Here is an 11,799-nt window from a genome sequence, read left to right as displayed (position 1 = left end):
CGCGAGGACTGCCCGAGACCAGCCTGAGCAACGTGGCGAGGCGTCTCTGCAGTAAATGGTGAAATCAGCCGGGCGTGGTGGCGCACGCCTGTGTTCCGGCTACTTAGGAAGGCTAAGGCGGAAGGAGCGCCTGGGCCCGGCTGGCTGAGGCGGCAGTGGCCGCAGCATTTTGCTGCATTCCAACCTGGGTGACAGGGGGAGACCAACTCAAAAACAAGAAAACCAAAACAAAACAAGAAAAACACCTTTCAGAGCAGCTTGGCTTAGGGATTCCGGAGAAGGCGTTGTAGGGTGGACAAAGACGCCCCTGCCCACAGCATGGCAGGTGTGCTGCCCTGGCCTTCCCAGAGGTCTATTAGCACCCGTGCTTGAGTCTTTAGGGCTCTGAAGAAGGGGTGCCAGCTCGCGATTGGGGCGGTCTCTGGGACCTGTCGACAGAGCCACTTTCCTGGGTCTCCCAATTTGGGCAAATGCACGACTGGTCTGCAGTTCAGACTCTGCCTGACCCTTTCCTGGGGGAGCCAGTGCCAGCTGGTCGCTGAAACCAGAAGCCGTCCAGACCCTCCGTCATGGGCTCCGGAATGCCTGGCTCTCTGTGAAGACCAGATGCTGCTCCAGTTTATGGAGGAAACCTGGACGGCCAGAACATTTCTTTTCAGGACAGCTGGCAGGGAAGCCGTGGTGGTGGGGCCTTGGGGTTCAGTGGACAGGGAGTAGAGTTAACCCTAACCACTCTGTGTGTTTCCCTTCCTGTTTCCTTCCTGGAAGTCGGCAGCATGCGTGTAGAACGTAAAAATTTATACGAGCACTGAGGTTAGCCATCCTGAACTGGAATGCCCAGCTCTGAAAAACTGCTGTGTGATCTTAGGCACTTCTCTCGGTCTCAGTCTCTTCAAACAAAGAATAAGAATACTTACTTATGGGGGTCATTTTGAGGTTTAAATGAAATAAATGTATGCCTAAAGTCATCAGGGCTTGTCATACAGAAGGTGTTCAATAAATGCTAGTTATTATTATTTCAGTGGAAGCACACACACATACACAAACCAGTGAGCATCTTCCCAGAAGGCAGGTTAATCAGTGGCATTACCTGTCCCTCTGGCCTCCTTCACATGCCCTTTAACAAGACTGGACTGAAAAATAATAATAACAACAACAACTCCAGGAGGAAGGGGAAAGACAGAACTAACCTTCAGGCTGTCATATTTTCACTAGATGGCCTCTGGTTTCCCCTCGGGGCATCTAGAGAGCTAAGCAGATGCCCCTAGATCTCTCCACATATTTCTAGTATATTCCAGGCCATGAGGCTCCATGCAGGAGAACATCCGGGCAATGTTCACCCTCCCTCCAGATGGGCTGTGGTTCAGGAGTGAGAAGCCCTGGACTAGAGGCCTCTCTGCTCTGCCTCTAGTTACCTTTGTGGCCAAAGGTGCTTTTCTTTTCTTTTTTTTTTGAGTCAGAGTCTCACTCTATCGGCCAGGGTGGAGTGCAGTGGCACACTCATGGCCACTGCAGCCTCAACCTGCTGGGCTCAGGTGATCCTTCCACCCCAGACTTCCAAGTGGCTGGATCCACAGGCACGTGTCACCACACCCAGCTAATTTTTTTTTTTTTTAGTTGGAGTCTCACTCTGTTGCCCAGACTGGAGTGCAGTGGCACACTCCTGGCCACCGCAGCCTCGACCTGCTGGGCTCCGGCGATCCTTATGCCTCAGCCTTCCAAGTAGCTGGAACTACTGGCGCACGCTACCACACCCGGCTAACTTTTAATTTATTGTAGAGATGAGGTCTCACCAAGTTGCCCAGGCGGGTCTTGAACCCCAGGCTCAGGCAATCCACTCACCTCGGCCTCCCAAAACGCTGGGATTACAGGCTGAGCCACTGAGCCCGGCTTAATTTTTAGATTTATTGTAGAGATGAGGTCTTGCCAAGTTTCCCAGGCTAGTCGCGAGCCCCTGGGTTCAGGGAATCCTCTCGCCTCCACCTCCCAAAGTGCTGGGATTACAGGTGGGAGCCACCATGCCCAGCTATAGCTGCATTTCTTAGCCTTTCTGAGATTCCCATTCCTAATCTGTCCCGTGCACCACTTCATCACAGACTTGTAAAGACGAAACAGTGCATGGGAAAGCCTGGCACACGAGAAAAGCCAGAACATGTCAGCCTGACGCTGGATGGGTCCTGTGGACAGACGTGCCACGAGACGGCTCTGCTTCCCAGCAGATGCTAGGGACACTTCATGCAAATCCCCATCCTCCCGTCTCCCACTTCTGACGTTCCTTCTCAGCACTGAGGTCCCTTATTCCACCTGGGCTCTTGGTTCTGACAAGCCTATATTCCTTCGATCAGTCTCTTACTCGCTTACCTGACTGCCTACTTTCTGGAAGAGACTGTTCCTCTCACACGGAAGCCTGGTCCCAAGCTCATTGGGAGTCCCTGCCTCAAGGTCCCAGCGAGGACCAGAGTGCCACCTTGGTCTCCAGGACTCCAAGTGCCTGAGAAGGGGCCCAAAGTGACACCAAGTTTCTCCAGGCTTGGAGTTCCAAGCCAAGGTGAGTTGGGAAGGTCTCCAGCTTGGGACCCAGCCCTGGTTTCATCCAGGTAGGATGCCTCTGACTGCACGGCTGACTTGGCAGGTGCTTCACTGGCAGAGAGGGTGCCTGTGCCTCCGAGGGTGGACTGGACCCAGGGAGGATGTCCTGCCAGGTGGGTGTGCCTCTGCTGTGGTGCCCAGCTAGCAGGACAGACAGCCCTGTCAGCTCTTTCATGTGGGAAACCAGGCACAGCTGCGCCCTGGCCTCTTGTCTTCGCCAACACACAGCTCCTATCCGGCATGCATCTATCCGGCATCCCCACGAGACAGCGAGCCCCGGTCTCCCCTCAAGGACCTCCTGGGACCTGCTGTGGTCCTTCCAGGAGCGTCCCCTAAAGGAGGCATCTTACCTTTTGCCCACCTGGTCTCTTTGCCACCCAGGTCCTGCCCTCCAGTCTTGCCATGGGCCACTGAGCTGGGCTCTGGTGGCCATGCTCTGGGAGAGCGGCCATCCCGTGCACCAGCCTCTTCCTTCCCCTCTGGCTGGACGCTGATGAACTGGGGCTCCTCGCTGGTGTGACTTAAGGCTTCACACCCACACTCACTCCATCCTCCTGACAGTCCGTTCCAGCACACCGCCTCCAGCCCACTGACGTCCACTACGGGGCCACCCGGACTTCATCCCTCCCTGAGCACGGACAGGTCATTCGTTCCTCATTCACCCCGTCACCCCAAACTCCACTGTCTTCCAACTCACTTTAGCCCACTTAGAACACAGAAACCCCTTCCCAAGCCCCTGACCCAGTGTTCTTACATGGACCACATACGGAACCATTCGGAGAGAGTTTAAACACACACATGCCAACACACAGATGCTTAATTCCAAGTCCATTAAATCAGAGTTGCTGGGTGTGGGGGCCCTGAGTGGACATTGAAAAATCTTCCCAGTGACTCAATGAAACATCCCGAGCAGAGATACGGCCTTCCCCGCCAGGCCCACCTTCTGACTTCCAGAAGATGACCCCTCGTACTCATCCCCTACCCTGGGCAGGGACCACTTCAAGAGCGGAAAGGCTGAGCAGCGCTCATCAGAGAACCCACACCCCACACTTGCTCGAAGCTGCTAAGAGCGAGTGAAACCTTGTCTTTGTTTGCTTTGCACACCCATAGCTCTGTCATGTTTGCATTTTATTTTATTTTATTTTGAGTTGGAGTCTCACTCGGTCGCCCAGACTGGAGTGCAGTGGCCGCTCCCGGCCACCACAGCTTCACCTGCTGGGCTCCGGCGATCCTTCCGCCTCAGCCTTCCCAGTAGCCGGAAAAACAGGCGCGCACTACCACGCCCAGCTGATTTTTGATTTATGGTAGAGATGAGGTCTCGCCAAGTTGCCCAGGCAGGTCTTGAACCCGCGGGCTCAGGCAATCCACTCACCTCAGCCTCCCAAGGCGCGGGATTACAGGCTGAGCCACCGAGCCCGACCATGTTTGCATTTTATAACAAGGACAACTTTTGTCAGAAAAAAAATAAATAAGTGGTGATATATCATAAATATCTATAGATATAAATAGACAAGTATACATATATATATATATAGCCTGACCTTACAATTGCAGTAACAAGATACCCACCTGGAAACTCATCTCCCTGTCCCCAGGGCTCCCAGAACACCACATCCCAGCAGTTTTTTGGAGCCACAAAGAGGACTGTGTGCCTGAGTCTGCGTGGAGACTCGGGATCTTCCCTGTCCCCAGCGCTGTGCCCTTTCCCTCCATCCCCAACCCAGAGAGGCAGAGTGAGAATGCGCTTACCTTCAAAGCACAAAGACAGAGGAAACTGTCCCCTGCTGCTGGGACTGCTGATCATCACCGTTATTTGCATGATCACAGTCTGTGCAGGGAGGCAGTCAAATTTACCTCATGGGATCGCATGTGACAGTGGTTGAGTTCTGGGTCTGAATCCCAGTCTTTCTTACTTCACCTCTCAGCCCCTCAGTTTCCTCATCCAGAAAATGGGAATAGGAATGACATCTAATTCACCTGCTTGTTAAGGATTCAGTGAAACAAGGCATGGAAAGCACTTACTATCTGGAACAATGGTGGGGACTTAATAAATGTCAGTCATAACTCTACTCTTATTAAAGTAGTATTTTGGAAAAATGTTATGATGTTATTTTACAAATGAGCAATTTGAGGCTCAGAGGTTGGCTCGCTGGCAGTGAAACAAAGATTAGAAGTAGGTGTGCCTGACTTTTCACAGGCACACTGTGGGTTCTCATTAGACATTAGCAGGAGACTGCAGCCGTGTGCAAGGGCTTACTTGGGCTGGCCCTGCGGGGTGTGAGTCCCGATGTCCACTCGGGGCTGCGAAACCCCACCTGCCCTGCACTCTTGTCAAGGCAGCTCAAGGGCAACTCAGGACAGCCTGAGAAGGCCCCTCCCCTGGGAAGGATCCTACCTCTTCCTTCTACAGAGTAGGAAGCCAACATCCAGGATGGGTAGGGCCTGGCCTTGGCCAGTTATCAGAGCCAGAGTAAGGTCTAGGTCCCCGACCCTTCCGTTCAATAACCTTTTCATTCCACCTTGGAACTGCAGACCTGCAAGCTTCTAGTAACTCCTCCTTCCCCTCCTCCACCCACACCCACCATAAAGTCCTCCGACCCCACCCTGTTCCCATTTAATCCAACCACTGGGGTGGGGGTGATGAGGACAGAGGCAATATGGTGATGCAAGGGTTCTGGAGCCCAAAGGGATTCAACTCTGAATTCTGGCCTGTGTCTCAGGCTCCTCAGCTGTGAAATGGGAATAATAGTACCTAGCTCACCAGGTGTTCCAAGGACTCTTCTGAACACACATAAACTGTCTCCGGAAGGGAACCAAAGACACTAGTGACCAAATGCAGGGCTGCTGGTGAGGGGGTACTCGTTTTTCAGCTTCTTGAGTTCATGTACATGAGTTTGCCCATTCAAAAACATAATTTTGTTATAAGTGAGTTTTGGCCTTTTTTTTTTTTTTTTTTAAGAACTGTGCCCTTGGGCATAGTGACTCAAGCTGGTAATCCCAGCACTTTGAGAGGCTGAGGCAAGAGGGCTGCCTGAGCCCACAGGTTCAAGACCAGCCTGGGCAACATGGTGAGACCTTGCCTCTACAATAAATCAAAAAATTAGCTGGACATGGTAGCTCGTGCCTGTAGTCCTGGCTACTTGGAAGGCTGAGGTGGAAGGATCGCCAGAGTCCAGCAGGTCGTCGCTGGGGTAGCTGTGAGCGTGCCACTGTTCTCCAGCCTGGGCGATGGAGTAAGACTCCAACTCAAAAAAACAAAACAAAAATAGTGCCTAGCACTAAATGAGTATTAATTATCTTTATAAAGAGATTGTGATACAGACCCTTCACCTGACATCAAATCACCTCTGTTCCCCCAGCTTTATGTCAGAGCCAACACTTTGATTCAGAGCTAGGTTCCAGCCTTGTGTCTGGCACTTTCTAGTTGCATGCCCTGGAGGTGGTTACTGTGCCTTGGCCTCCTCCATGCTCAAAGGAGGCTACTAGTCTCTATCTTTTCTCCACCCCCATCATCACAAGGATTTAATGAGGTCAGAGCTGACACTGAGTGGGTGGGGCACCTGCCAGGCACAGCTCTAAACAGGACATACAAGGCTCATCGGCACAAGAGGCAGATGCCCGCCATCCGCACTGCACAGATGAGAACTAGGAAGGAGGCCTGGGGGGTGACACCTGACCATGAACCCAGGCAGCCTGGTTCCGGAGTGCCATTCCACTGCCCTGCCTTTCCTGTATACGTCACACACTCAGGAGAGCACCTGGCACATGCAAACTGCTCTGGAAATTATAGCTGTGATTGGTATTGATACGCACTGAGATCTTTCCCAGGCCACCTTGTGAAACGCTTTGGGGCTACTTGGCAATGCGCATACACACCTTCTGGGATTGCAGCAGCCATGTGGTGCTCAAAGGGTCCCGGAAACTCTCACCTCTTTTCTCCCACATTCACAGACTGCAGAGCCTATCCTCACTGCCTCAGGGCAATGTTCTCCTCACTCCAGGCCCTTCCTCCTTCTGAGGGTTCTGGGGTTTCAGACACTACCCCGTGTGTAGACAGTCCCCAGGAAACCCAACAAGGCCTGGGGTGCCTGCTGGGGCATTGGCAGCCATGCAGTCACAGCAGCACTGAGTGAACCTCCCCAGATCCTGAGCTCAGCAGTTTCAAACACCCTTCCCCCAACCCGCCCCAACAGTCACACAGATTTTAGGACAAGCCACTGCAAAAGACAAACTGTTCCTTCTTCTCACTGGTCAATCGTGCAAATGTGGGGCCTGCCAACAGTAGAGATTGTCAGCGTTCCTCCCCGCGGCTTCTGGTAATGGCCAACTTTGTACTAATGAAGACTAGGTAGGGGTGATGCCACCCATGGACTAGACTGGGCCTCGGCGCGCGCTCTCTCTCTCTCTCTCTCTCTCTCTCACACACACACACACACACACACACACACACACGCAGTCACAGACACATGATGCAGAATCACCAACTACAACCCAATGGGTAGGAGGTGGTGGGTCCAGGCCCCATGGATAATGCACCACACATAATCTGCTTATGAATAATTGAGCTCATTGTTAGTGTCAGTGTCTAAAGCCATCAGCTGAAATTCCAGATAGATTTCCAGGGGAGAGGAAGCCCCTGGAAAAGCAGCTCCCAGACTCCTCTCCCAGTCTCTGGTGCTGCAGTGAGAGGTACAGAGTGACCTGCACACCTTAGGTAGCTCCTTCTCTAAGGCACCCCCTCCCAGGCACACTGCACACCTGGAGACACGAGGACCCAATGCGAGGAGCTGCAGAGCAGAAGCTTCAGGAAGTCAGGGCCTTCCTGTCCCACTCCCAAGCCCCAGAGGGGAACTGCACTCTGGACTGCTGGGCTTTCATCTAAGGTGGAGCCCCTGGGAAGCAACTCCCACCCTCACATTTCCTGCCTCAGGAGGCCCTGCCCAGAGAACCCTCAGACTCCATCTTCTCCCAGAGAAATGATGCGGCGACCCCACCCAGCCGCTGAGAGGCCCACACCCACCACAGCTGAGAACACGCTGCACAGCTCAGCTCAGTGGCAGAGGAGGAGGGCTTGTGAGCACACCTGCATCCCCCCTTCCCCCCACCATCCCCAGGTCACATCCTGAGCCAGATCTAGGAGAAGAAAAGGAGCAGAAGCTCAGGCAGGGCCAGCAGCTGACGGGGTGAGGGGAGTAAGGCCTCTTGGAGGATGGAGTGGTTAGAGGAGCAGTGGGACATGGGGGGGGGCGGCACTGCCAACTGGTAAAGGAGTGGAGGGAAGGGAACCGTGTGGGTCAGGACTGGCTGCCATCTTCCTCACAGCCATCCATGGAGGCCCGGGGCCACCCTTGACCTCCAAGCAGACTTTAGCACTACCAAGAAGACATCCACATCCACCCCAACGGAGACCCCGCTTCGAGCCTGGCACTTGTCCACACTCTGTTTTTCACCGGCGGCGCCTCAGGGTCTGGCTGGTACCACCGTCACCCCGACAGAACGTTCCTGCCACGCCCACCCCACCTGGAGGTGTTCCGCAAATACCCGTCGTCTCAAAGGAACTGCTCTTCCTGAGGACAGAACGCGAAGGCACGAGCTCACAGTGGGGCTGCGGTCCTGGGCGTCCTGCGCGAAGGCGAAGGAGGGCCCTCGGGGCCATTACCTGTATCCTGTCCTCCGGCAGCTCTGTCTTCATGGCCAGCATCTCCCGGGCGTAGACATCGGGGTAGTGGGCCTCGTTGAACGCCTTCTCCAGCTCCTCTAGCTGGTAGGAGGTAAAGATGGTCCTGAGGGGGAAGACCGGACACTCAGGACTCGCAGATGGAAAGAGTCTGTCTCAGAGTGGCATGGCCTCCCCTGTGCCTCCCGCAGAAGCCAAATCCAGCTGGCTAAGCACATCAGACATGATCTCTCACACACACATCTACACACACTCACATATCTACACACAAATTCTCTTACACACTCATAATCTATGCGCAAACTCCCACATATATCCACATATCCACACATGTCATCTACATACATATATGTACATATCTACACACATATGTGTATGCACAAACTCTCTCACACACATATGTACAAACTCTCACACACTCACATATCTACGCACACACATCTACATGCACACTTAAACATGTATCCATACACAAACTCTCACACACTCACACACATAGCTGCACACACTCACATATATCCACACACACTCATACACCCACTACCTACACACAATCTCACACACACACTCATATCCACACACACACATGCTCATAGCCTAGCCCTCTGATTCTTTTCCATCATGGCTGAAACCCATACTATACCCTCTGGTGGAGAGATTATTTCAGCCTTAGGGACATTTCACACAGAGGTGCTCTGGGGAAAAGCTGTTAAGAAGGACATTCTATAAAACTGTGGCCCCTTTTCCTCCCAAGCACAGAGAGGAGGGCTCAGCAGGTAAATAAATGGCTCAGTCCCACCCAGACCTGCTTCCTGGGCTCTGCTCAGACACCAGAGGTGACTTCAATTCCATAGTTACAAGAGTCACCAGAAGGTCAGGTGTGGCGTCAGCTTCAGCGTTAGCACAGCCAGCACCTGATTCCCAGCCCCTCACCCACCCGTCGCCCTCCTCCTCGCCTGCTCACCTTCCTCCAGCTCCCTCCGCTGCCTCGAGCCTTCCTATCCCCTCCTATGGGCAGAAGGCCAGGACGCCTCCCAGGCACCCCCAACACACAGACCCAGCCACTCACCCGTGGCCACCCACAGAGCCCACAGGCACGGCCCCCAGGCCCCACAGAGCATCTCCTCCCCAGGACCTGTTTTGTGTCATACACTGACTGCCTCAAGAATCTGGTGAAAATGACATTCTCTCACCCTGGGAAAATGCCCGAAGAAATACATTCCAACCGTAAATGTTGCCTCCAGCACCAGGAAGCCCTAAACCCCATTTCTTGAATATGCCCCTAAGTACAAACCCTACTCTTTTCAGACCTCAGTTTTACCAGGCTTTGGGCAACCTTTACCCGACTCCCACCCACAAGCCCCCGGCAATGACATTCAGTGAACTTGTGAGGACGGGGTGTCCCCTCCCAACCCCTGCCATACGAACCCCAGACCAGTGCAAGCTTAGAATACCTCACCACCATGTCCTCACCTGAAAACCACCAAAAAGCAAAAGTCTTTGAGCCCCCATCCATTCCTGTGCTGGTGTCGGCTCCAACACTTTAGGGGAGAATGTGGGGTGTGAGGAAGAAAGATGATGCTCTAGAGAAACCGACTGGGCTGATTCTAAATCATGTCTCCTATTCTGGGGGAGGAGTGGTAGAATGCATATGTTTACAGAAAGTTCATTCTTTAGGATTTTTACGATCTGCTGCCTTCTTTTTTCTTTTCTTTTTTTTTAGTGATGAGGTCTTATTAAGCTGTTGTGTCTGGCCTTTTTTTTTTTAAATTGAACATTAAAAAAAAGGATCTGCTGTTTTCTCTTTCGACTCTGCCACTTGCTGAAGAGCCCATAAACAGTGTCAAAAAAGAAAAAAGACGCAAGTCCTTTTCAAAACCAGGGAAACGGAGGCACACAGGTTGCCAAACAAGAAAGATAATTCTGGGTCATTTATGACTGTTCTGATGCCAGCTCTATACGGGAGAATCCCTATTTAAAACAAACAGCAAAACAGCACTCCAATCTGCCAAACTTCCCCTAATTTCTGCTGAGAACTGACCCAGGCTCTCTAGGGGGGTCCCTTCCCCACAATGTGGCCAGCCTCTTTTCCTGACTCACACAGGACTCCCCCCCCAGGACCCCCGTCTGAAGAGGAACTGGCTTCCCCATGGAGAGCAGAATCGCACTGGTCGCCTCACCCTGTGCTCCCCACAGGCTTGTAAGCCTAGCTGATTCTGGAAGATGAAGACAAGCCCATCTCTCATCCCCAGATTCCGGGGTCTCTTACTTCAAATCCTCACATGAGTGGAGCACAGAATAATGTATTTTTTTTTCTGATTGAAAATGGCACCTGCACTCAGTAGCTAGTCTCCTTTCTCCAATAACCTGCTCCTCCTTGCACTAGAAATAGAAGCCGGAGGCAGCAAGTGCCCTGGTGTCAGCAAGGTGCTATTCTGTCCCGGGAACCCACCAAAGCCCCCAAAGGTTCCCTGGTGAAGAGGGTGGCAGATGAGAACAGGGGGTTGGCTGGGGACCTTAGCACGGATTTGGGGCTGTGAGTCACCCGGCTCCAACCACCACACAGTGACATGTCCTGATGCAGAGGCCGAGTGGCACCAGGGTCTGGGGTGCTTTTCCCACGGCTGTCCATGCCATGGGAACCCGGCCACCCACCCCGCACCAACCAGGAGCCTTTTTGCTGGTCTCAGGCCTGTCCCCGTTTGGGGAAGGTGACAGGATTACCCATCCTGGGACCCGCACGAAATGGGTGCATGAAAAGTATTTTCATAAATATTCGTTGAACGAATAAATGAATGGATGAATGTAAAAACAGGAACTAAAAAAACGGACCCGGGATCAGACATTAGAAAAAAATGTTTCCGTTTAAAACAAAACAAACGAAACAAAAACACACAGCTGTCTGAAGGGAATGACCCGAGGCCCCCCAGGAAGTCAAGTCCACGTGCCCCCTTCTTCAAGCCAAACCCTGCTGGGTCTGAGGGGCCGGGAAGGGCCGGTTCCAAGACGGGGCTCGCGGGGGATCCCCGAGGGCCAAGGGGAGAGGCGCGCAGAGAAGCCCGAGGGAGCGGGCGCCACGAGCCACGAGGAGCCCCTGGGATTCAGGGACAAGGGCTGGATGTCGGGGCGCCCGGCGGGGAAGGGTCCTGGCGGCCGGGGGTGGCCCGCCCGGGTGGGCGGAGGAGCTGCGGGGCAGCCCGAGGGGCCGCAGGCAGCGCCCGGAGCGGGCCCGCGGGAAGGGGCAGGGTTCTGGTTCTCGCTGCCGTCTCCCGGAACACCTCCGAAAGGCCCAGGGGCCCCAGCCGCGGGGCGGGCGGGGCGGGGGTGCACCCGTGGCCTCTCCCGACGCGTAACCCTGTGCAAGCCGTGTCCACGCAGACACGTTTTAAAAAACTCTCTTCAGTCTGCGCCCACTCCAGCTCGAGCCGGTGAGGCCATTCCGTCTCCCCGCGCCTCGTTCTCCCGACGAGGAAGCTGAGGGTCCCAGAAAGAGAGCGACCGGCTCCGAACCAGAAGGAGCAGAAGCCAAAAGA

General features: G+C 53.7%; 1 protein-coding gene across 1 annotated transcript in view; it reads right to left on the bottom strand.

Moving 5' to 3' along the window:
- VSX2 (visual system homeobox 2) overlaps positions 1–11,799 on the bottom strand; it is a 17,187-nt gene that overhangs the window by 4,760 nt on the left and 628 nt on the right. The window contains exon 2 of the mRNA XM_021713444.1: positions 8,249–8,372. Within this exon, the coding sequence (XP_021569119.1) occupies positions 8,249–8,372 (124 nt within the window). The remainder of the gene's footprint in view (positions 1–8,248; positions 8,373–11,799) is intronic.

Source organism: Carlito syrichta, unplaced genomic scaffold, assembly GCF_000164805.1.
Source record: "Carlito syrichta isolate Samal-C Ts95f unplaced genomic scaffold, Tarsius_syrichta-2.0.1 Scaffold304554, whole genome shotgun sequence".
In the NCBI taxonomy this organism is placed as follows: domain Eukaryota; kingdom Metazoa; phylum Chordata; class Mammalia; order Primates; family Tarsiidae; genus Carlito; species Carlito syrichta.
Note: the sequence above shows the minus strand (reverse complement) of the source record. Positions and strands in the feature narration are given on the sequence as shown.